This window comes from Cydia fagiglandana, chromosome 1, assembly GCF_963556715.1.
Source record: "Cydia fagiglandana chromosome 1, ilCydFagi1.1, whole genome shotgun sequence".
NCBI lineage: Eukaryota > Metazoa > Arthropoda > Insecta > Lepidoptera > Tortricidae > Cydia > Cydia fagiglandana.
In genome coordinates this window covers 24,255,021-24,280,995 of record NC_085932.1, presented here as the reverse complement: position 1 = coordinate 24,280,995, position 25,975 = coordinate 24,255,021, and the positions used below count along the sequence as shown (strand labels likewise).

The 25,975-nt window shown below is 37.3% G+C and overlaps 5 protein-coding genes across 8 annotated transcripts in view; 1 reads left to right on the top strand and 4 right to left on the bottom strand.

Moving 5' to 3' along the window:
- The window catches only part of LOC134667537 (pseudouridine-5'-phosphatase-like), a 137,324-nt gene that overhangs the window by 30,072 nt on the left and 81,277 nt on the right, over nt 1–25,975 (top strand). The window lies entirely within an intron of this gene.
- On the bottom strand, nt 474–1,024 carry LOC134666810 (protein Abitram). Its single transcript, XM_063524111.1, has one exon. The coding sequence runs from the start codon at nt 1,022–1,024 to the stop codon at nt 506–508; it is 519 nt and encodes a 172-aa protein (XP_063380181.1). The 3' UTR covers nt 474–505.
- Nucleotides 1,066–1,620, bottom strand: LOC134666818 (COX assembly mitochondrial protein 2 homolog). The gene is made up of 2 exons (XM_063524126.1): nt 1,447–1,620; nt 1,066–1,245 (listed from the first exon to the last, which is right to left on the bottom strand). The coding sequence occupies exons 1-2, from the start codon at nt 1,525–1,527 to the stop codon at nt 1,066–1,068; spliced, it is 261 nt and encodes an 86-aa protein (XP_063380196.1). The 5' UTR covers nt 1,528–1,620.
- Nucleotides 3,070–20,947, bottom strand: LOC134667116 (sarcalumenin). 4 transcript variants are annotated; one of them, XM_063524413.1, is made up of 11 exons: nt 20,814–20,947; nt 20,402–20,554; nt 13,679–13,759; nt 10,993–11,292; nt 9,456–10,039; nt 8,994–9,315; nt 8,498–8,670; nt 6,227–6,418; nt 4,679–4,942; nt 4,368–4,531; nt 3,070–4,080 (listed from the first exon to the last, which is right to left on the bottom strand). In XM_063524413.1, exons 2-11 carry the CDS (start codon nt 20,478–20,480, stop codon nt 3,870–3,872), a joined length of 2,370 nt encoding a protein of 789 aa, XP_063380483.1. In that variant the 5' UTR covers nt 20,481–20,554; nt 20,814–20,947; the 3' UTR covers nt 3,070–3,869. The 4 variants fall into 4 exon arrangements, with proteins under 4 accessions (XP_063380483.1, XP_063380472.1, XP_063380478.1 ...); XM_063524402.1 differs by having other exon boundaries at nt 20,402–20,583; nt 20,814–20,931; XM_063524408.1 differs by having other exon boundaries at nt 20,402–20,578; nt 20,814–20,926.
- Nucleotides 23,045–25,965, bottom strand: LOC134667679 (DNA-directed RNA polymerases I, II, and III subunit RPABC2). The gene is made up of 2 exons (XM_063525102.1): nt 25,654–25,965; nt 23,045–23,797 (listed from the first exon to the last, which is right to left on the bottom strand). The coding sequence occupies exons 1-2, from the start codon at nt 25,862–25,864 to the stop codon at nt 23,610–23,612; spliced, it is 399 nt and encodes a 132-aa protein (XP_063381172.1). The 5' UTR covers nt 25,865–25,965; the 3' UTR covers nt 23,045–23,609.

The following is a 25,975-nucleotide window of genomic DNA, read 5'->3' as shown; positions in this document are numbered from 1 at the left end:
GGTCAGGCTGCCACATAGAACTAATGAGTAGAGTTAGACCAATTAAAATCTGCAACATTTTTGCATGCATAAAATTATAATGTATAAATAACACTTGCCCTGCGTGTGCTATGCTATCAAAACTGTTGCTGACTTGGTTGAACTCTATTACCTAAACTCATTCCACAATCTTTGATTCATCATTTTACGATTTGTCACCCAGAGCCACTTCAAATGGTAGGCAACTTGCTGTTCTACACCAAAGCTTGGCAAGCAACAGCTTACCTGACTAAATTTCGTAACTTGTTTTTGGTATGTTGTCACTGTCAGCAATGTTACTACATGTTTAATTTTGATTTGTCTTATTGCATTCATTCTTTCCCTCACACACGTGTAACAACTTATGGTATACTCTCTTTCAGGTTCTACTTGTTCTGTGACTCAAACCATCTGTAAAAGGGTTGATTGTAAAAGTAAATATAAACACAAAGGTATTATTTATACAACAATTTAATAACTAAAGTTTCTACTTTACAATTTTCACATACTCTTCATGAGTCAGCATTTCATTTTTGTTTGCTTCCGAAACAGCAATACTTGACAAAATTATGGCGATAAATCCATCAGAATCTGGGAACTCTTTCAACAGTTTTGGATTTTTCACTAACTCCTCATTAATTTCAACTAGAGTCCCTTTCATACAGGACAACACATCAAAACTGGGGCCATTGTCAAACTCGACTTTACATACCACAGACTTTGGATGCAGCACTTGGCCACCCTTTTTCCCTTTTCCTTTCACGGTGTTAGTTAATCGGTCAATATTACCAATAGTAAAGTTTAACTTATAATCTCCATCTGTCTTGAAGAAGAAGTGGCTAGGAGCTAGTGTTATTAAAGTTATCCTGTTAGAATGGAACATTATCATGATGTCATTATTTTCAATACCATTTACATTGAGGACATATCTTTTAGTGAAGTATCTCTCAGTGAAAGATTGGTAGGTGGATAAATCAGGGATATTATCTAAGATACTGTACTCCATTATAATAGCTAACAAATACTTTATGCTGGCTGGGGTTCTAATTACTGTGCTTGACTTGCTTTTGCTTTTTGGGAGTTTAGTATTCTAGCGTGGATTTCCGCATGCCGTTTTCGTGACTCTTCTAGATTAGCTTTCTGACGCCGAAGACGCTCTTGCTTCAAACACCTTCTCATATCACTGTCATAGTCGTTGCAGTAGCCCGTAAACTTGAGGAATGTATGCTAGAAACAGTAAGGTTATGTTTTGATTTTAAATATTTTCACAGAGAGACTTAGTTTAAAATACGCAACAAAAATATACAAAAAACATAAGTAAAAGCAACAAGTGACCAATGACTTACAAAAATATAACAGGTAAAACAAGTAACACACTTCTCGGTTACTAAAAAAACGAGAAATTACAATAAACTCTTAACTAGGTACCTCGGAGTGGCAGTCCATTAACTTTTTTATCAAAATATTACACTCGTCAGTATGTAGATGGGGTGACAAATCTGTATGCATAACTTAGATATTATTAAATACAAATAGTATTCAATGAATAAAATGAAATTATGAAATGAAATCTTAAATCGCGAGTAGATAGATTGTTGACGCTGACAATGCGCTGACAATCTGACATTGACATAAATATGACACTTTCACTTTTTAATTTGTTTTTTTTTTCACTTAGGGATTTAAGAGCTTGTCACCAATACAAGGGGACCGCTGCATATAGAAAACAACAACAACAATCGTTTAAATTTTTGACACGCACAATATTTAATTTTAACGGGGATCGTGGTGATAAATAGCGTTTCAATTTGGTTTAAATAAATACCTATTCTTGTAGGTATAGTTCCTTGTCAAAAATCCGTAACAGACTACCGCACCGCACCGCGCCCTTGATGCTATCAAGATATCTCTATCTAGCTCTCACTTACAACTGCGTTCTTAAAAGACGTACGGTGGACCACCTTACACACGATCGAACGTTACTGCGCCCGCCTGTTACTGCGATTGTCCGCTTATCCGCTAGCTAGAAAAGTGCATTGCATTGTGACAAAAATCATGAATATCATGTTGATACGATTCTCATTTAAAGTTTAAAAACCGCCCAAGAGCATTTCAGGCCATGCTTTTCATTGTATGTCTATTTATTAATTTCGTTGGGTACTTATAGTCTGCCAAACACAACTTGTCATCAATAAGAACCAGAAAAAATATTCTCATCCCTTTCTCTTAGGTGCTAGTACTAGAGTTAGACCGTGAAATGTCTGCAGCGATTTTGATAGCCCACGCAGTGCAAGTGTCATTTTAAACGTCAATCTTCTATGAAATTAATATGATGTATAAATAACACTTACACTGCGTGGGCTATCAAATCCGCTGCAGACTTTTCTTGGTGCGACTATAGCGTTAGACAAAGACTATATGATTATCTCTGTCTATGTTTGAAATGAGACCGTCCTGGCCAAACCATACCTATTAAGTTTCTTTTTCTCATTTTTAGGGTTCCGTACCCAAAGGGTAAAACGGGACCCTATTACTAAGACTTCGCTGTCCGTCCGTCCGTCCGCCCGTCTGTCATTCTCATTAGGCTGTATCTCACGAACCGTGATAGCTAGTCAGTTGAAATTTTCACAGATAGCCCCACTTAAATCTTTATTTTATTCTGTTTTTAGTATTTGTTGTTATAGCGGCAACAGAAATACATCATCTGTGAAAATTTCAACTGTCTAGTTATCACGGTTCGTGAGATACAGCCTGGTGACAGACGGACGGACAGCAGAGTCTTAGTAATAGGGTCCCGTTTTAGCCTTTGGGTACGGAACCCTAAAAATATGGGTGTCGTTAAAAATAGGAGCGAGGTCGAACAAGAGAAGGCCAGGACATGAACATCAGAAACATGTCAAACATGTAAATGCGTGGGAGCGGCTGATATATCGGGCTTAGGAATACTTCCTTACCTCCCAAGAATAAAGTTATTTCCAGGCATTTATTAAGGTTATTGAAATTGGGATGTACTTAGATAGTAATAATGTAGGTAATAATAAAACATAAACGACGGTTTTTATGACATTTTTATTAAATTTTTCCTTATATAGTCACATTGTGTTTCATTAAATTACTATCAAAGAAATAATCAGGCGATAACAAAAATGATACACGATTAGTCCTCTAAGGATTGTAGGAATTCACTTCAAATAATAAATAACAATACCTATCTCTCTAACAAACTTTAATATAATGACTAGATTAATTTAATAGTTTTGCGACTCATTCCTAATAAGTGTTAATTAGGACTTTGGAAATTGTCTTGTAAAGTGTTATCAGCTATAAAATAAACCCCCGATACTGGACAGAATCAGTAGGGGATTACGCGAGTCTAAGAAAAACATCTGACCACTGAGACACGTTGCATAATCGACCATTCGATCACCTATTTATGTGTCGATGTATCATTATAGTGATGATCATATGTTGCGGCAAGAGAAGTGTTCAGATATTTTAGCCTTTTCGCGTTGGCAAGTAGGTAAATTGGGCCCGTTCACAAGATGTCGGTACCAACTGATGGGAATTATCAAGCTAAATAGCTAAACGCACGAAGAAACTCACAATAGAAAAATTACACGACACAATACCTCATCCATTTGATAAAACGGAAGAAGTGATTGTAAGTTCAGAAAAGCAAAATATAAATAAGTTAAGAAACAGAAATGCCATTTTAAGAAAACTAATTATCCTGATGCCCGATTAAAAAAGAAATGCAAAATGTGCCCAAAATAAATGTCCAATTTAAATATCTAAAATAAAAAGCAGGTTAGGACGGCGCGGTGCGCGGATTTCGTTCGTTAGCGACGGTATCAACTCTTGGGCATGCCCTGGGGCGTGGAAGTCTCCACCATCTTCTTGTATTTGCCGACGATCTCTGGGAGGTCGTACGCGATGGCCACGTCGAGCTTGTTGATAGGACAGCCGCGGAAGTACGTGCACGTCGCCGACAGTTGCTGGAACTCGTACAGCGGGTTCAGACGGAAGAAGTCTCGGTATGTCTCAGGATCCGGCAAGTCGTATCTGTGAATATAATATCCAATTAAGCTAATGTGATTTTGTTTCGATACCTTAACGATGTTTTCGAGATATTATTGAATTATATCAGTTTCTTTCTGTAGCTGAACCGAGATTTTGGTGGGTGTAAGTACAAACTCAAATATTAGGCAAACACCTTCCTAACGAAACGATACCACAAAACAAACTCAATGTAGAATTTTATAAATTCACGATAAAAATAAAAACATCAAAATTAGATAGGTACCTATCCAAATATGTGTTTATAAAAGTGTCACCTAGTTTACACAAACCTGGAAATGTTGGTGAGTGTGCTGAGACCCTCGTAGATGTGGTAGTTTTGTGGATTTTCAATGATAGCGTCGGCAATAAGCTTCTTGTTTCCGAATATCGTCTTGTGGTTGTAATAAGTTGTTAAGTAGCAGTCGACCATCTTAGCGTGATTGCGCACCCGAACCTAAAAATAAGAGTTAAATAAGATACAACAATTGCATCTTTATTTCCGGGTTTTACTAAAGTAAAATGAGCTAACTTGATGACAACAGAGATGCCCAATAAGTTACCAACGCCTAAACCGATATCTTTAAACGTGCTTTAAACTTACGGCAAATCTCCTCGCGCTGGAGATCTTGTTTTCAACGCGTTTGTCGATGGCTTGTCGCAGATCTCGCAGGAGCTCTCGTTCCTGTGCCTGCAGCAGCCTGACGGGCGCCCCCGCCTCGAACGGCATCGACCACAAAGATGCCGTGTACATCACTGGAGGTTGAGCGGAGCTCATGAGAGGAGAGATGTTCCAAATTAATGCGCTCTGCACACGCATTAATTCTTCAGGCTTCACGGTATCCGCCTTGTTCAGCACGATGCGAGTCTTAAACAAACAGAATCATACCAAGCATAATTTTCTTAAAACATGTGCTTCACTGTTATTATGTCATGACCGGGCAAAGAATGCTTTGGATTTGATATGGTGACTAGACATAACTTAGAGTGCTGGGCTTGAACTTCTGAAAATCCGATACATAGTTATAAATACTGAAAGCCTTCTAACTAGCAAGTGATAGCCTTAGCTCTCGGAAAACACCATTCGGTAAAGCGGAGCTGCTAATGAAGACCATAATAAAATAAATAATTTCACCTTTAACCTGTTCAGTGAGGTCGACTCTGATTGTGATTAAAGATTATTTCATATTATAAATAATAGATTTTATATGTATACATTTTACTGTAGCAGTTGTGACTGTTTTATACAAAAAATAGATTTAAATACAGTGAAACCTGGTTAAGTGGGACCTGGATAAGTGAGAAACCTCTATAGCTGGGACTCATGGTGCGGTCCCGACACTTTAGCACTGAATTACCTCTGTTAGTGAGATAAAACGAACCTCTATAACTGGGATTAGTTGTTGTGATTTTATAGTCACATTTACCTCTATAATTGAGACAGAGAGTATATTTTACCTCTTTTAGTGAGACTATATATATAAGATTACATTTTCCTTATTGTTTTTTTAAGAATTTTATTTGAATTACCTCTGTATCTGAGATAACGTCAATCTATGACCTCTCTAACTTGGACTTTATTGATCTATTTCCGTATTCTTACTAACTCTCAGTCTATCCACAAATTCCGCATTTGCTTAATTGTGTCTAAACGACTTCACATTTCATTTAGTTACTTTATGCAGTTAAAACTATCGAAACGAAAGCTGAAATCTTGATGGAACAAGAATAAACAAATTTTCATTCAATAAATCTCTAAGACGCAATGAAGTCCGTATCAAATTTAATTGAATACTTTATCCTTTGGAAAATAATTTAAAATAAATTCAAAGAAATAATTAAACAGAATTAAAACTATTTAGGGACAAGGATTATTTTACCTAAACATTTAAAGATAATTACAAAATACCTTATTAACCACCTCTACAACTGAGATATATCCTCTATTATCACCTCTATTAATGGGACCCTCTGTAAATGAGACAGAAATTTATTTGTACCTGGCTAACTGAGAGCCCGGTTAAGTGGAAAACCTCTTTAAGTGAGACAAATCTGCTCGTCCCTTGAAATCTCACTTATCCAGGTTTCACTGTATATAGAAAACTAGGAAATGCATCTATCTCATTGGGTACCTAATTTATTGTTACTTTACCTGGGATTCCCTGCCCTTCAATTGGTCAAGGATAGCTTCTGTTTCTGGACCAACGTCAAGCTTAGAAGGATCATAGACGAGGAAGATAATGTCAGCCCGATCAATGAACCACTGGCAAGCGTCGTTGAAGGGGAACACGCGAGAAACTTGTTTCCTGACTTCCAGGATACCCGGGATCTCTACGATGTTCACCTGAAAATTACATCAACATTTACTAAAAATAAAATATGACTTGACTAGGAGGTACTTGTGCCAATTATTAGTATTAGGTTGTCGAGCGGACCCTCAGAGTCCCCTCAGATAGGACAACGCTCGCAAGAAGAAGTTGATTTAAAACATATCGAACGTCGGATAAAACATAAAATATTACCTAATTTTGATATTGCTGGTTTGTTAGTGCACGACACCTTGCATTTTGTGACTATGCGCTGAAACTTGGCACAGTTGATTCTTAGCTGGTCATGAGCAGATACAGACCGGGAGCCGTCGAGAGAGAGAGTTGCTATTGGTCATCGTTTACGAGTTATTTACGAATTACTAAAAAAGGGGACCTTAGAATTAATTTTCTCCTTCAATATTTTTTTTTAATATTGATCCTAGCGAAAAAAAGTAACACTTATTTTATAATAAATTATTATTTAAAACAGATTATTTACGTAAAAGATAATTTTTGTTATTTACTAAAAACTAAAAAAAATAAACGATTGTAGAACAATCCCACTTTCCCACCTTAATATGAGATCACTCTGACCCACGCTTAATATTATTTTTTATCTCCCATGTTTCAACAGATTTGTATATTAAACTATATATTTTTATAAACGTAATAAGTGTAGCTTTACGACTATATTTTTTGTTTTCAGAATCCTGCTAAACTTTAAAAACAAATTAGTAGTTATAACAAAATCAATATAATACCGTAAAACGGGGTCAACAGAAATCACGAGGTGAATAGAGAAATTTTGAACTTTTTCTTTCAAGTTGTTATATTTAAAAACGTACGTCTCTAAAATTAGATTTTTTGGAATGCGTATATAGTAGACTATTTATTCTCTACATTGATACCAAGAGAACTTAATCAACCTGCCTAAAAGTTAGATATTTTTGACTCTAAAGTAAGGTCTCGCCGAGGTAAGAAATTAAGCCTGTCTGAACTTTGTTCTAACGGTAAATGTTTTGACATTAACTAAGTAAAAGTTAGCTAACCTGGTAATATAGTATCTGTAGTACCTAAATTAAAAATAATATCATTAATTTTCTCTATAATGAAGCATTTTTTTTGCAAAAAACTAATAACAAGCAATTTTACGTGATAATGGGGTCAGTAGACACCCATATGTGGTGAATAGTTACGCCATATGGGGTGAATAGTTACGTCATATGGGGCGATTAGATACAACAAAGGGGTGTAAAGACACGCCTTGGGGGTTAAAAGACACGAAAAAATAATTTTGTGTCAAATAGTTGTTTAACAGATATATATACCCTTCGCCAATAGAATATCAAAAAATAATAACCAAATTCGATGCCTCTATGACAGCTAAAACTTAATATTTCTATTCACCCCTTTCTTGTGTCTATCGACCCCGTTTTAAGGATATGGAGAAAATAGGTAGTTTTCTTTGATTTTTCTCTGAATTGGTTAGGTAAAAATTTATTTCACAAATGCAATGTTGAAAACTAACCAAGACTCAAAAAATTATATCTTTTGGATTATTGGCGAAAATCGTCCTTGAAGTTGAAAATCGTGTCTTTTCACCCCGTTTTACGGTATTACTTTTTTTAGTCTTTTCTACTTTATTCTTTTTTTTTTCTTCGAAAGTGCATTGTTTTTGTTCTAAAAATAGATTCCTCATCCTTAATTTATCCGAAAATGATGCCCTAATAGCTATAGTTTTAGAGAAATGTAGCTCCAAGTGAAGCGCGGCAGTGTCAAATTCCCCCCTCCCCCCCCCCCCACAAAATGAGAGGTGGCTCTCGATGTCTCCCGGTCTGTATCTGCTCATTAACAGCTAAGAATCAACTGTGCCAAGTTTCAGCGCATAGTCTCAAAGTGCAAGGTCCCCATACAACGGTGTGCACTAACAAACCAGCTAATAAGCTAAAACGATGTTTTATTAGGCAAACGGTTAAAAATATACTACATAATCTAAACATAAAACTAATTATAAACTAAACTTAAATATAAATATAAGAAAAATAATAAAGACAAAAAAAATTAAACTACATAAATAAAACTACCTAAAAGGTAAAAACATAAATATACGTTACCTTCTCCAATATTTTGCTGGGATGCCTGAGCCCTCTTAGTCGCTCTTCTAGACCCTGACCGAACTTTTGAAGTCCCGAGAAAGTCCAGTCGGCGGCAAGCTGAGTGCCATCGAGTACTTCTGGATCCTTTCCGTGCATTAGAATATTAAAGTATGCAGGAGATGGCTCAGCACCTACCAAAGATAAGTACCTATTTAAATGTCTTGTGTAAGTGTATCTACACATTGTGAGGTGAAAATTATACTGTAACGTCCAGGGGAAAACTGTAAGTAATTGTTCATTTTACGACACTGATACTTTATGCACCCGTAGCGTTTTCTTTGTGCTAAATAGTTTCATATTATATCGGATCGCATTTCACTCCTTACTGGGCCTAAAAAATTTTTTTTGTCGTATGCGGTAAAACATCAAATTATTTTAATTAACCTGTTGTTTACTCAATGTTTCAGTTAAAAAACTAAGAAAGCAATTTATGAAACTTTAATCAATAGCTTACCTGTTCTCAGAGCCCACTCTGTAAATTCGAGCCCCGTCAAGTAGTTCAAAATGCTAGATTTTCCACCACTCCACGGTCCCATAAATAAAACGAGTGGCTTTGAAAATATTTCTGGGTCACCGAAATGTCTGTTGCTCAAATCTCTGTACTTGTAAAGAGTTTCTAATGGTTTAATTGAATTTTCGTACAATCTTTTAATATCTCTGAGCACAATTTCAGCAGATCTTTCTATGGTCAATTCAGCTTCACTTGCTTCTTCGTCTAATCTGAGTATTTGGGCAATGTGATCTCGAGACCTTAAATTCTTGGGGATATCAGGAACCTGAAATGAATAAAGAATTGTAAAAATGTTAGCGAATTGGGGATTGGGCCGTAAAATAAACATTACTTAATTAATATCCCCACTTCACGTAACTTTATTTAAACTGCATTCATTCGCAATTATCCTTATAAAATACTCACATTTAGCAACTCTTCCTCAGCTGCTTCTTCTTCTGTCGAATCTTCTTCACCCTCAGCGGATTCTCCATCTTCGCCCGACTTCTCATCAACTTCAGCTGTTTCTTCTCCGGACTTATCATCGTCATCGTCTTTTGATAGTTTATCAGCTTGAGGTTCATCGTCCTGTTCTTCCGCTGAATCATCTTGATTTTCTCCCGACTTATCGTCTTCTTGGGAAGCATCTTCTTCTTTCGTATCACCTTGTTCAGCGGATTCATCTTTGTCCTCGGCTGTAGTATCTTCCTTAGATGCATCCTTGTCTTCAGCCGTATCTTCTTCAGATTCAGCCTTTTCTTGAGATCCATCGCCATCTTCTGAGGCTTTAGAGTCATCACTTTCTTCTACCTGTTCTTCAGAAGCGTCTGCAGCTTCATCAGATTTGTTGTCGTCATCATCATCATCTGATGCTTTTTCTTCGGAAGCGTCTTCAGAGTCCTTTTCTGATTCTTGAGTTTCTTTGCTGTCAGCGTCATCGTCTTCCCCACCGTCTTCCTGGCTGTCTTGAGATTCGTCGGTTTGAGTCTCGTCCTTGTCTTCGCCGCTTTCTGGAAATAGAATACTATTGTCCATTTATGGTACACAATACAATAAAAACATCAATTTGTTTGTCTTGTATATTTTAAACGATAGACTTTTCAAGATGTTATTGCAAATGCGTTTCATTAAACGTTCGTTTTTAATCTATCTATAAACGCTTTCGCTTCCATTATTGAATTATTTGGAGTGTCCATGTTCTTAAGGATGACATTCTTAAGGCTGTACATCTTATTTTTAAAAAGCCACCCAGGTTACCCTGGGCTTCAAGTCCTTGCAGATGAGGCGTAACTTTAAGCCTGCTACTTTTTCCTGGCGGGCTCTTCGCGGGGTCTCTACGGCCTTGAAGTAATAGAGAGAGGCTTCTAAGACTTTCTGTGCCCGACATTAAGAAATATAAGACCGCGTGTGCGTCCCATGCATGTTGGCAGTACCAACAGCACGTACGGCTGCGTACATAGAAATTCGCCGTTAGTTTATTAGGATTTGTACCATTTAAATTACAGTATGTAGTTTCACAGTGTATTAATGATAAGACTAATGATGTGTAAATATTAATGGTGTTATTCATAAACGCGATACTATCCTGAATTAGTTATGAATCGTTTGTCTTTATCTGTCATTTTGACTTGTGTATTTGTAAGAAAGGGATAAAACATAATTTAACTATAGTTCGTTTTTTTTAGCATTAGAAAGAACTTCGCAGAAGTAAGCTTGTGGTTCCAAATTCGGCACTTTTAGCGGTAATAATTTGAAGTAAATTATATGTATTGACCATGCTACATTAGATAATTCAATAATTATTAACAATTAAAGAGCCTGATAAAAACTGTACGCTTACTTCTGTGGAGTTCTTTCTAATGCAAAAAAAAACGAACTATAAATCAGACCCGTATAGTTATTATGAATAAGGGAGTAAAAATAATTAAATAAACAATGTAATAGTACAATGAAATTTATTTACCTGATTCGGCTGTTTTATCTTCAGCTGATGCTTCTCCATCTTCTTTGCTGTCTCCTTCTTTGCTGTCCTCCGCATCGCCTTCTGCGCTCTCAGCGTCCTCTACCGTCGCTTCCTCTTCTTTCGATTCGTTGTCGTTGGCTCCACCTTCCACTTCTATCGAAGCATGAGCAACGTATGGCTCGTCAGCTACTTCAACCGATGGCCCATCTTCCTTACTGTCCTCACTATCTTCTGCTGAATCTGCTTCTTTCGTTTCGATGCCTATACTTACTTCACTACTGTCGTGTTTTTCTGAGGAATCTGAAATTTATAAAAATAATGTCAGGTAGGTAGGCAAGGACGCCTCTAGAAAACGCAAGTAAAGCGTCAAAAGTGCTTACTAACAATAACGCACTTCACGCACTTGACTGCTCAGTGCTTGAATTATTATCTCCTTGCAATGAGGCTTAGGAATGATCAATAAATACCTAAATAGTACTGCCTAATATATATCCTCATTTCCCCATCGGGCTTGGATCACGCCGAAGAGCCTCGATTAATCCTTACCCTCTGCTTGTATTTATCAGTAAAGAAGGTGTACTTAGGTCACTCGGTAAGTTTTGAGATGGTCGAAAATTAAAATTGGACCGCACCTGTATTATATGTCTCTAAAAAGTAAATATATTCAAAAACAAGTGGCCAGTTAGCTAAATAAAAAAAATATCGTGTTTCAGTTATTTTACTATGACCCTTCCCGCGGTTTTCCTTTGAAACGATAAAACTGAACTGAGAACATTTATTTTTGTGCTATTATATTTTATGATTTTTAATTTGGTTTAACCGAACAAATTCAAGATTATTAATAATAGTCACATTACTGGATGGTAGTCTTAACACTCTACGTTAGAGTAAGATATACATATGCTTCATCGTGCGTATAAATATAAAACCGGCTAAAATTAGACGACCCTGCTTCAAGATATTTTGGAGGACAATGATGAAGAAAAGTCTCATTTCTTGTATTTATTTCGCCAGCTGGCATCCATAGTATATTCTTTTAAATTATGATATGGTTTTAAATCATGGTGGTATTGGTGGTGGTATTATCATATGGTATAAAACTTCACAGATACCTACCTATCAAATAACGCATTTAATTGCTCACAACGTTACGTATGTTTTTGCAACAGTAAGCATAACTTTTATCATTAACTTTCTCATGCTAAACTCTTATTTTCAGGAAAAATGTGATGGGAACACATTTTTCCTGAAATTTATTTAGTAGCCAACATTTTGTAAACACCAATAGTGATTTAATCCGTTTGACGATATGTGATTGTTTATTCGTCAAATGTCCGTTTCGTTCCGTCCGTTGAAATTTACGATGGGTTTGAAGTAAAAGTCGCTATTAAATCTGACCTCGATGAAACCAGAGCGATCTCGGAATGACTTTGGTTTTACAGATTTGCTATCCTCAGAGTTTCAGTGTTGGAGATTCTATTTTAATTACGTAGAGTGCCAGAGACTGAGCGACATCACCGATATTTAATTCCGCTCAATAATAGATCAACTGTGCTATTTTTTTCTTTCATAGACGTGTTTTCGACTTTCCTTAATCATCACAGAAACATTTCATATTGATTATATGTAGGTAACAACCACAACCGTCATAATGCATGATTTGTTACGTTAATTTAAATGCTATTAAACCCTATAATAGTGATCCAGAGGTACGTAACCATGTGATAACAAGAATGCTGGGTAAGTAAGTGCAAAAATATATGGAGATGTATGCACTTTTTTCTCAGGCGCTGCCGCTTGGTACGATTGTTCCTTAGGTCAGAAAAGCTGATTTGGCCCGGAAACCACAAGAAATCCTGCAAACCACTCAAAAGGGGAGGGATTGCGGCTCAGCCAAAAATATTTGTAGCGAGTTTTGCCAAAAAACAATATTTGTAGCGAGTGGCAGGTGTACCTAATGCTTGTTCCATGCTTTTTCGTCACAGCCACGCACCACAAATTATTTTTTTAACAAGAAAGTATATGAATGCCTATTTACACTATGTTTATAAAGGCCAAAATTGTCCCTAATTACATGTTATTTTGTTTATTTGTGCGAAAACCATTATTTTGTATGATTATTTCAAAAATGATTTCGTTGTCCTTAAATTATACGAAAATGATACCTATATAACTTGCCCTAGTTGCTAAAAGCAGACAGGGATTTAGCAGAGATTGGACCTGGGGAGCTGAGCCTTTCCCCCCCCCCCCCTTTTTTTGGGGGCACGGTACGATCTCGTGGCTACCGGGACAAATCAGCAATCAGCGGGTTTTTAACTTATAGTTCGTTTTTTTTAGCATTAGAAAAAACTTCGCAGAAGTAAGCTTGTGGTTCCAAATTCGGCACTTTTAGCGGTAATACTTTGAAGTAAATTATATGTATTGACCATGCTACATTAGATAATGCAATAATTATTAACAATTAAAGAGCCTGATAAAAACTGTACGCTTACTTCTGTGGAGTTCTTTCTAATGCTAAAAAAACGAACTATAAGGAACAATCCTGACAAGCATCACCGCCTGAGAAAGACATGCAACTTTTTGCACTTAGACCCTCAGACAGACGTGTTCCTTAGATTATACGAAAGTGTCTGATCAAAAAGGTGTGCCTCATTGTTATGGAAATGGGTGGTGAAATATTTCTCACCTGTATCTGTGTCGCTTTCGAGCTCTTTAAGAGCTTTCTCGATGTAAGGTCGGCACTGTGACTCTGACGGCACGTCATCAGCTGAAAGCAGTTCAAATCTTTCAATGAGCTCTCGTGGACAGGATCAACATGTATCTCTTAGCTTAAGTGAAACTTGTTGGTAGGTATAACATATTGTATTTTATACAAAGGTACTAAGCTGCGAATGAAATACGAATAGACAGACGGACATGGTGAAACTATAAATATTCCTAATTGACTATGAAAGCCAAATCTTAACCACCATTTCGTACATTCAAATTATGCAATTCACTCTTTGATCAGCCTCCATACAATTACCACACCACTTCTACATCTAACCGTTTTAGTCAAGAAAGCCCGTGTAACCAGTACTTTGGAAAATTATACATATCAGTTGATTAAGAATTGAAGCTTTTTATTTGAGTCGTCGACATCCTGACCTGCACGGCGGCTACATATTATGTCTATAAGCAATGCCCCAAAACGGGTGCATGACCATGGTTCGCAATAAGAACTTCGAACGGTCCACCCGTTCGCTTCTACTGTATTGTATTTCGCAAGCCAACTCTTTAGTTATTAATTAAGCTTTTCACGCTTATACATAAGTATATATTATACTGTTTTATTTTAATCAAATTTTACTATAGATACCTACCTATAACCAACCGATTATTTAATGAAATTTAAGTATTGTATGTACGAGTAGGTATTTTACTAATTTGGCAGTTGATCCTACAGTTATGTCCTTCTATTGTTTTTTACGTGGAAGTATTTTTTTACTATTTATTGTTCTAATAATAAATAGTAGGTTATGGACCCAGAACAGAACGCGTCCATAATGTGGGAATAGTACGTAATTATTTTATTTCGATACTGACACTTTAACGGTAGGTGTAATACGTATAATAAAGCATATTTTTTTGTATTAAGTACTTATTTTAAAACTCCGTTTATTGTTTGTCAATTTACATTTTTAATCTAAATCGCATTTGAAAGATGATAACATTAATAAGCGTCTAACTCTAACTAAGTACCTACTAAGTAAGTTAGACTAACTTAATGTTGAATTTTAAATTTTCGCTTAGTTACAAATAAACAATACACAAAACGCATGCACGTTGTCATTGCCTATGCCATTATTGAATTACTTATTACTATTAGCTGCTAGTAACAGAGTTCTCAAAGCAAGCAAATGTTGATCAGCGGTCAGTGGCCATGGCCCCTAGTTACTTTCACGGAACACATTCACTGTCATAAATCAAAAACGTAAACAAAGCTTTACAGGATGTTACAAATACCTTTAACCGTTTGCAGGTGCCTACCTACTTCAAAAATTTATGAGATAAAATCACACAAACCAAGCTTAGAAGCTACTAAAAAACATGTCATTACATTACAATGTACCTAGGCAGTGGCGGATTTGCCCTAAGGCACAGTAGGCCCGGGCCTAGGGCGGTAAGATATTTAGGGGCGGCAAATTGTGACAAACAATTCGCTGAGGGTAACAAGGAATAACTTAAAATGTAGTCAATATTATGGGTGCCTTGAAAGGGGCGGCTACAGGGCCTGGGGCCTAGGGCGGCAAAGACTGCAAATCCGCCACTGAATGTTGGTACCTACTGCAGTTTCCCATCAACCAGTTTTAAAAAAATGGTTTTCGTTAAGTTTACCTTTTTTTTTAACTGCGTGCTAGACCACACAAAATGGATGGCTAAGGGCTTGTGCACAAATCACGCGAGGTCCGATAGGGGGAGGGGGGTTCACGAAAAAAATCACGATAGATCACGTTGGGGGAAGGGGGGTATAAGGAAACCTCACGTGTATTTTTCTACAGTGAACGAAACTAAGAAAAAAAAACCACCACATGAGTAGATACTTTTTCTCGGTTTCGATAAACATTAATCTTCACTCTGCACTTCAAAATAGCGAGTCTATTTAACGAAAATAGAAAAATAAACAAGATTTTCTATATACAATTCTATTTATCTTAAAATTAAGTCGAAAAAATACACATGAGATTTGTGATTTTGTGCACAACCCCCAACGACGACAACATTAGAGTATTTTTTTACATTTTAACTTTAAACTACTTATATAATTTCTTAGTCACTTACAAAACAGTATTAAAATTAATTAAATAAACTCAATATGGCTTGTGTTGTGGGTAAGTACCTAACTACTCGACGACGATATATATAATACATAGCTAACATCTATTACTCAGGAACAAATATTTGTGATACTTACACATATATCTAAATAAATGCCCTTACCAGGATCACAGATTAATGAATAGTTACTACCAGGATTTGAACCTGGGACCTCCTGCTTCGTAACTTTCGTAAGCAGGGTTAATAGGTATCTCTAGCTACTACCGACTAGGCTAGAATAAGGCTGTTTCAGTAATACATACCTATATGGTTACCTAGGTCACAAAATAGATAAGTACAGAAGTCAATCACATGTATGTACTTTACTTTTCATACCTACGCTCGGCGGTCGCTCTAGGGTTGCGATTGTTGCGAACTATGACTTATGCACAAAAACTATCGTGGTAGTGGCACTCGTATCTATCATATCGTATCTAGTATTTAGTTGTTTGATTTATTGTTGAGGATGAAACGGGAAGAATGGAAATATAAATTAATAATAACATTAATAACTCAAATAGGTATTTTAATTTTAATGTCATTGTTATATTACAAATTTGCCACAGAAAATATCTTGCGATGATTCCGAGATTGGCGAAATACACGATTATTATATTTTTAAGTGTAATAAATTCGCATTCTCATGTACAATGTAATAAATTCGCATACGCATTCTCTCTGAAACCACTGGTAGCTTAAAAAACGACAATTCACCGTTTAATGTTGAATTTAAACAACCGTCCACTGTACGTTATAATAACTTTTTGTTTTGTTTCTCCATTATTGCACAAAAAAGTTCACAGACGCATGTCTCAAGCGGATGGCACTCGCGCTCGCACTGGTCCCAACTGGTCCGAGATATCGTGTCCGTGAGCAGTGTCTATGTGTGCGTTGCTCGAGCGCGCTTTGTATGTAGGTTGATTTCTGTACTTATCTATTTTGTGCCTAGGTACTGATTTTAGTTACTAGATGAATCGTGTGGTTCCTGAATACCTAAATAAAATAACTGTATATATATAAAATTCCGACCTTGACCTGAAAAAATGTTCGTGTCATAATTTTTGTATTTTTTCGTTATGGGGGTTCAGCCAAACAAACCAATAATCGCCATACAAAAAGGGTATATTCTAAAAACTTTCAGTGTGCCCCTTGTATAATATAAATACAGCGCACCCACACTTTTTATTAATTAACATTAATTTATATATTTTTAGGTACTTATTTTATTTGATATTTTTTAACTTAAATCTAGATTCAAGTAAAACGATATCAAATTAATGGGGTTAGAGCCCCATAATCAGCATCAGGCAAACAAATGTTTTGTGGCATAGGAATATGATTATTTAGGCGTCTCTATATACCTGCGTAGGATTCGGTCTCCATTAATAACAATTTTTGCACTCTAGATCTAGAGAATAAAATGTAACATTGCCCATACCTCTGCTGATTTAAAAGATAAAGAGCCTTTCAAGCGGATGTGAGCGATTCTTTAATTTTTAAAATACTTTCCTAAGGAGCCTCAAATACTTATGCGCCCAGGAGCCCCAGCAGAGTTTAAGACGGCCCTGGCGAGCCCTTTTCATCCTTACGCTACGTCTTACGTAGGCGAACAACGCGCGAACGCGGCGCGGCGCGGCGCGGCGAAATCAATCCTTTGATGCCCATAGAAGTGTCCTACGTAAGCGATCTCGTTGCGAACGCGGTGCGGCGCGATTTGCACGCGAATGTCAGGCGGCGCGGCGCGGCGCGGCGCGGCGGCGGCCGCTTTCGCCGCGCCGCGCCGCGCCGCGTTCGCGCGTTGTTCGCCTACGTAAGACGTAGCGTTATAGCTTATAGGAGAAAAAGTGTCCTAAAATGTCCATACATTTTTGTTACCGCCATACAAAGTATATAAGGGGAACTGGTAAGACAATAGGAAAAAACTCTGAGACTTTTTTTTACCCTATTAGCCGCCCTAATACAAGTAGGTTCCTAATATTTACCTACAAAGAAATTAAAATCATTATTTTCACCACACCAGCTCGGAAAGGCTTACGTTGCACTTCGAAAACGAATAGCAAAGTTGCATTTTATCCACATGTGAGGCAAAGTAATCAAATGCAAATTTTGAGTTGTTTTCTTATGTTTGCTGGTAGAATTGACTTTTAAATGATGATTTTGGATGGTAAATATTTAATGACATTCATTTGGATTTGATTTGGTTTGATTTTCTTTGATATTTTATTTTAATATTTGCTTCGGGTTGGTGTGGTGAAAAATTTTGTGTTTCACTCGGGGGCAAATTTTGTTTAACCCTCGTGCTTCGAAACCCTCGCAACGCTCAAGATTCCATTTTTCGAACCACTCGCTACGCTCGTGGTTCAATTTTGGAATCTTTCGCTTGCTCGGGTATCAATATTAGCACGAGCGGTTAAACAACAACTTTGCCCCCTTGTAAAACAAATAACTATTGTTTTATTTCGTTCGATTTTTTTAAACAATATAAATCTATTTTCTTTCTTTACGATTGATTAAAATTTGACTTCCATTTTTAGGATTCCGTAGTCAGCTACATAGGAACCCTTATAGTTTCACCGTCTGTCGGTCCGAGGCTTAAATTTGCTCAGTGATCGTTACATAGTGCTAGAAAGCTGGAGTAGGGGTACTATACTATTTTACCTCTGCTACACTTAATAGTACAGTCATTATATCCAAAAAACCGACCCTACCCGTGAATAATTAGTACTTGGATTTTTTTTCGTAGGTCCCTCGGGGGGATCACTGGGAGTGTAAATTCAAAAAGTAGGCTGAATCAGGCTCCTGCGTATATTCGAAAAATGGTTTTTTTCCAAAAAAACGGTTTTTCTTCAATAACTCGGCCATTTTTGATTTTACAGTAAAACCGTAAGGACAAAAATTGTAGGAAATTTGATTCTCTACAAGTTAGTCCAGTCATTATATCCAAAAAACCGTCCCTTCCCGTGAATAATCAGTTCTTGGATTTTTTTTCGTACGTCCCTCGGGGGAATCACTGGGAGTATAAATTCAAAAAGTAGACTGAATCAGGGTCCTGTGTATATTCGAAAAACGGTTTTTCTTGAATAACTCGGTCATTTTTTATTTTACAGTAAAACCGTGAGGACAAAAATTTTAGAAAATTTGATTCTCTACAAGTTTGGTCCTCACAATTTTTCTTCTAGGATCGATAGTTCGGAAATAAAATTTGAAAAAAGCGACAAATTCAAAATATTTTCAACATCTCGTTTATTTTCAACTTTACGACTGCATAAATGAAGAGGACTAAACTTGTAGAGAATCAAATTCTGATCAATTTTGGTTCCCACCATTTTCCCCCAAAATCGATATTTTAGAAATTAAACCTGAAAAACGCGACAAATTCAAAATATTATCATTATCTCCTATGTTCGACGCTTTACGGCATAAATGAAGGGAAACAAACTTGTAGAGAATCAAATTTCCTACAATTTTTGTCCTTACGGTTTTACCGTAAAATCAAAAATGGCCGAGTTATTGAAGAAAACCCGTTTTTTTGGAAAAAAACTATTTTTCGAATATACGCAGGAGCCTGATTACGGACTTCAATTAAATTGCCGAGCATATAAGTTTTTAGGGTTCCGTACCTCAAAAAGAAAAAACGGAACCCTTTATTATTACTTAGTTTTATTTTACATTAGGTAGATATTTTCATTTATCTTGACTTACCTAATTAAAAACCAAATTATTACGCTGCTAACCCGGAACTAGGTCAGTAATTAAAGTTCGTGACCGGATAGAACTCTAACAAGATTTTGGAGGAAACTGGGAAAAAATCCCACCTTTTACCAGTGGTAACTACTGGGATTTTTTTCCCAGTAGTTACCACTGGTAAAAGGTAACTACTGGATTTTTTCCCATCTTTTACCAGTGGTGGTAAAAGATGGGAAAAAAATCCAGTAGTTACCACTGGTAACAACTTGGTGGTAACTATAGTGGGAATAACCCAGGATACCTACCTAAATGCGTAATGTAGTCATGATTTAGCAATTTGTTATCTGACCGTTAAAGCTTAAGTTCTTATACTTATTATTTTAATAACTAACTAAATGTAGGTAGATAGAATATGTATCTTTTGGTTAGTCGATCTAATGACTACATACAATTTAGGTAAGTACTATTGACAGTTTGAGGTCATCCAATTTTCTCTGTCTCATTTTTATATCGTCGTCACAATCCTATCGCTTTTCACAAGATGGCGACGTACAACGACAAATCCCTGTATTTCTATTTGCGTAGCTATGCGAGATGGCAACTGGTGACGTCTTTCTCTCGCGAAACTCCATGCGTTTAAGCGTCTGCAAAAACAGTTAGGCAAGCTCGTGATCAAACCGTGTTACTGGGTTAGTAATTATGTCACACAAAGCACCGCTAAGGTTATTGCCAGAAATAGAGCAAATGGGTGAGCTTTTTACATAATTTCAGCGCAAGTTGATCTGAAAATAGCAACGGTTAGTGACGCAGAGCGCGAGCGCAGCGGTGCTCCCACTCGCGGCGGCGGCTACGAACGCCGACTCACCTCTCGCTGCCGCGGCCAGCGCCGACACGGCGAACAGTATGCACAACATATACCTCCATAACTGCCTTTTGGTCCACATTTTGTACAGTTCCAGCCCGGCTAAGTCGGGCTATCAGTCATTTGCACTCACACACGCGCACCCGAACCACCGATCTACGGACGAGAATATTCCTACATCTACACTAAAAGAAATATATCACTGATGCGGCTCGGCTTATATTCCAGGAGGAATGCAAGTCGAGTTAATTCGGTTCCATTAAATCGCGGTTCGAACAAGCGGCCCGATCGGGATCGTTATGGCCCGATCGAGGTCACAAAGTTGGCTTCGTCTTAACCGCGATTTAATAGGTTCCGACGGTGCCGATATAGAAGTATGTTAGGTACGCGAAACTGCATGTATAGACGAACGTACTCTATTTCCGGAGACAGCACAGCATCGCTGGTCGGAGGGGTACTGGCGCGCGCGCACTCGCTCCCCGCTGCGGAGCTTTCGGCGATATTCAGTCCGGTGTCGCTGCCAACTGCCGCCGCGACGTCGCGGCGAGGCGCCACGCGCACAGGACGTATCCACCTACGAGGAGCAAGGCATAACCGAGACAGATCTCACGTTCCGGCAAGTCCGACACCATAGCCAGCGCCACACAGCTCGCGCATGTCTTCTACCCTCATATAGAAAAGAAAAGAAGTCTATTGGAAAAGAAACTAATAAAATTAGTAGATCATATTCAGAGTTATTTGTTTTAAAAGGAGGCAACGTTGTTGTTTAACCCGTCGTGCAGATATTGATGCCCGAGCAAACGCCCCAGATTCCAAAATTAAGTGGAATTTTGAGCGTTGCGAGGGTCTCCAGTTCGACAAACTTTGCTACCGAGTGAAAGGTTTATAGTTATAGCTCCCTAGAGAGAGATAAACTCCCTAGGCAGTTATAGCTTTTTCGACAGTCTATTAACTCCCGTGGGAACAATATAGTGGGAAGATCTTTTTCGAGCAAGTGTGATGAATTATTACCTACCTATCTGCCTCCCACCGCTCGAATACCTCTATAACCTATATATGCAAGAGCGATAAAGAGACAGATACAGAAATTTCGATTTGTGATGTCCGCGGTAGGCGCTCATAATTCATAGTTTAAATTGTTTCTAGAGTCTGACCAAGACCAGTCTGCGACGATTTTAATAGCACACGCAGTGCAAGTGTTATTATAAACGTCAAACTTCTGCAAATTATGGCGTATAAATGACACTTGCACTGCGTGTGCTATCCAAATCGTTGCAGACTTGTGTTAGTCTAACTCTGCTCTGAGGTAGGTACACGCTATCAGAATGTGCACTCGCCTTCTCGTTTGACGAGTCGACTCTGTATCCGGGGAATCCCAGAGTTACGATCGAGTATACCACCTACTTACTAGACTAATTATATTGTCTACCGTCAATAAATGAAATGAAGCGTGGCATCGATCAAGATTAGATAATGATCCAGTTACTATTACTGTAGTCTTGAATGTACCTGTATTAGTATTAGAATTGATTAATGCCACCCGTCACAGCAGAAAGGAGTTGGCCCGCGGCGCTGCGCCGCACCACGCGCTCCGATATCTCAACCTGTCAAACCGAAAATTACTGCCCTCCGTATATTTGCACCTCGTTGCACTGACACGACCTTACAAAACGAACGTTACGTGAATAGTTTGCATGTCGATCTATTTTCGACGCACTGTTAACGCACTGCGATGTAGGTACCTGCATCAAACTTGTGCGATAGTATCTTACATTATATCTACCTATATATTTTATCTGACTTGTTTGTGTGCAGTTTAAGTATTCCAGTATATTGTCTCGTCTGGACTGCTCTGCTCTAACGATTTCGACGAAATTTATATTAAGTAGGCCCTCTGTATCTACCTGATCTTTGAGTCTAGGCGGTTGTCACACTGGTTTCGTTTTGGTTAAATTAATTAAGTTTACTAGTTTTTCTTGATCATCGATTATTAGATATTATCGTTTATTAATAAGGGGCTAGCCCCTTATTAATAAACGTTTACTAAAGTTGACAAGGCGATAATAATCGTTTGTCCCTTTCCATCATACGAATACGTCGGAAAGGAACAAACGATTATTATCGGCTTGTCAACTTTAATAAACGTTTATCAATAAGGGGGTAGGTCTAGGTAGGTACCGTAGAGTATCTTACATATAAACCCCCCTATTCATAAACGTTTACTAAAGTTAACAAGCCGATAATAATCGTTTGTCCCTTTCCGACGTATTGGTATGATGGAAAGGGACAAACGATTATTATCGGCTTGTTAACTTTAGTAAACGTTTATGAATAAGGGGGAAAGTGTATAAGGTACAATTATACCTTGAAGTTTATAAGGCATCCTTGTTTCCATAGAAATAAGGACGTATTTCAATAGTTTTGCCATATCTTGCTATAAGATGATTTAACCTGTTGACATAATAGCACTTACACATATATGTAGGTATAGCTATTTGTGCCCAATCTTTGTTAGGGTTGTAAAACTATCTTTATATTAACTTGTGCATGCTTAGTAGTGATCATAAAAGAGGCCATCAAAATAATAAAATAAAAACTAGTCTTAAAAATAACTTTAATATTATCCTTAATCTTAAATTATGTCCAACATTCAGTTTACTGATGTAATAGTAGAGTTTGATCTACTTTAATCTATCATAGATGACTTAAGATCTGATAGTTTAATAGTAATTCCTAATTGTTCTGTATTTTTATCTTATGATGAAGACAAAATAGTCTATGAATATGATAATGCAAGATACTTTAATGTAAAAAATATTGATTCTTTCATATTAAAAACAAATTGTGTTACATGAATGAAACTCTATAATCATAAGCATATGATAATTATTACTGCTGCTGACTGTACTTCTAGGTTTTGTGATCACAATGTCAAAAATGTGACTACTTTGCAGTGGCATAGCTAGGCGTGGGCAAAGTGGGCTGTTGCTTCAAGGGGGGCCTCGTAAGAGGCCCCTTCGAGCACAGTGAAAGAAAAGAGTCTCGCAGATGCGACTTCACCCACGGCTAGATTAGTTCATGTCACTGCTACTTTGAATAGATGTAACAGAATTACTGTTATATAAGACTTAAGTTAAATCTTATTTATAAAAGTAGTTTCACCAAAGATAATCTTCTACAAGAATTATCCAAAAGTCATGTATTGCATGAATTAATGATCAATGATGATCAGTTCATCAATGCTCCAGTCTTCATAGGAATGGTCAGGGAGGTATCTTCGGATGATAATGGGAATTTTCCGTTGCTTGAGTTCCTTCATGGCTATCTGTAGGGGGTCGGTCTCACCTTCCAGCTCCACCATCACAGGGGCACACATGGCTATTTGAAGTGCTCTGGTACCTGAAAAAATGATTAGGTACATAAGGATCATATCGTCGGGTGACAAGTAAAACTCACTAAGTACTATCAAAAAATTTAAGTAACAATGCACTTTATTACATTTGGAACACGGTTTATTGTCCAATAATTTCAATGGTGTTAGTTAGTTGTCATTATCCATATTGTCACCCGATGATATGGATAATATGAACTATAAGGAAAGTATGAAAATAGCCTTAGTTTCATCTTTACAACCAGTTTTGCCTATTTGGTAGAATACCCTGCCTTGACTTAAGTGTCTCTGATTGTGTGGGCATTATTTTGAGTGATAGGCCTAAGTTATATCATAAATTAATACTGTAGTTAAGGTTACACAAGCCTTTAAGTTGTTGTAATATGTGTTGACTTGGGTTACAATGTCCTATAATTTTGTGGCATGGCCCCCATTGAAATTGAAATAGCCTTTATTTCAGATAAGTATTTTGTAGTACATTTCATTTTGTTGTTAACATATATATATATCTAATCTAAATTTATATCTGTATGCCTTTTGTAGGCAAAGGCCTCCCCTAACTCTTTCCATTTATCCCTATCCTTTGCTATTGTAGTCCAGCAACCTCCTGCTGCGCTCTTAATCTCATCATCCCATCTTCTTGTTGGCCGGCCACGCTTCCTTTTTTTGTCTCCAGTAAACCAGTACATTATTGCTTTAGACCACTTTTCTCTCCCTCTAATTGTGTGACCTGCCCATTTCCATTTTAACTTCTTAATTGTTGTAGTAATATCTTTTGTTTTAGTACATTTCTTTATATCTATATTTCTAACTTTATCCGATAGTCGCTTTCCCATCATACTTCTCTCCATAGCGTTCTGACAAATTTCTAGCTTTTTGTAGTGGGATTTGTTTAGTGCCCATGTTTGGCAACCATAAGTTAGAACAGGAAGTATACAGGTATCAAACAATTTCCTTTTTATGGTCATACTCATTTCCTTATTTTTCATAACTTCTTTTAGGTTCCAATATTGCTTCCACCCGTTTCCAATACGTCTGTCTAGTTCTTTCGTAGTCAAGTCGTGTGGGGATATAATTTGACCTAGGTATAAGTATTCGTTTACATATTCGATCTTGTTGTTGTTGACGTAAATGGGTTCCTGTTCTCCATTGGTCATGGCTTTGGTCTTCAGAGTGTTCATACACAACCCTACTTTTTGGCTTTCTGTATCTAGGTCGCATATCATTTCGTTCAGTCTGTCTTTGGATGGTGAGATTATTATCAGATCATCCGCAAATCTTAAATGCGAGAGGTTTTCGCCATTGATTGATAATCCGCATTCATCCCAATTTAGTTTACGAAATACCTCTTCTAAGACAGCCGTGAAGAGTTTTGGTGACACTGGATCGCCTTGACGGACTCCTCTTCCTATTTTAATTTCTTCACCCTCTCTGTCCAACTTAATTTTGGCCTTGCTGTTTTCATAAACGTTTTTTAGGATTCTGGTGTATTTGATTTCAACTCCTTGGTTTATTAGGGCTTGCCAGATTTTGTCATGTTCAAGTGAGTCGAAGGCTTTGCTATAATCCACAAAACAGCAGTAAAGGGTGATATTGAATTCCTTTGCTTTTTCAAAGAGTTGTTTAACCACATATATATGGTCCAGGGTTGAATATCCGCTCCTAAATCCTGCTTGTTCCCCCTGCTTGTTATGAATTAACCTATAGCTATGGCCCCCATAGCTATAGGTTAATTCATAATATGAAAATTACTCGATAACACCTTGTTATGTCAGTGTTCTTTTATAAACTTCGGAGATTAGTAGTACAAGGATATCATAACAAACACAATTATGGAGTTATAAATACCAAAACATAACCTCACCTAAGACTCTAGCTCGTTCGTATTTCGTCATATACCGGGTGGTTATCCTTTTAGATTTCTCGACTCCTCCCCCAGCCTGGCCGGGAGCTAGACACTGCACGTTGTAGCCCTCCTCCTCTTGCTCCTCGGCTTCTTCGATGTTGTCATCTTCTTCGGCGATATCATCGTAGTCTGCCCCAGCGTCGTCAGCTTCATATTCCTCATCAGCCATTGCGAGTTAAGTTCTCTTTAAAGATTTAAAATGAAAACTAAACATGCACCTTGTATTATTTAATTCAATTCAGCTATATTGTAATAAATAATGAATAAATACGAATACGGT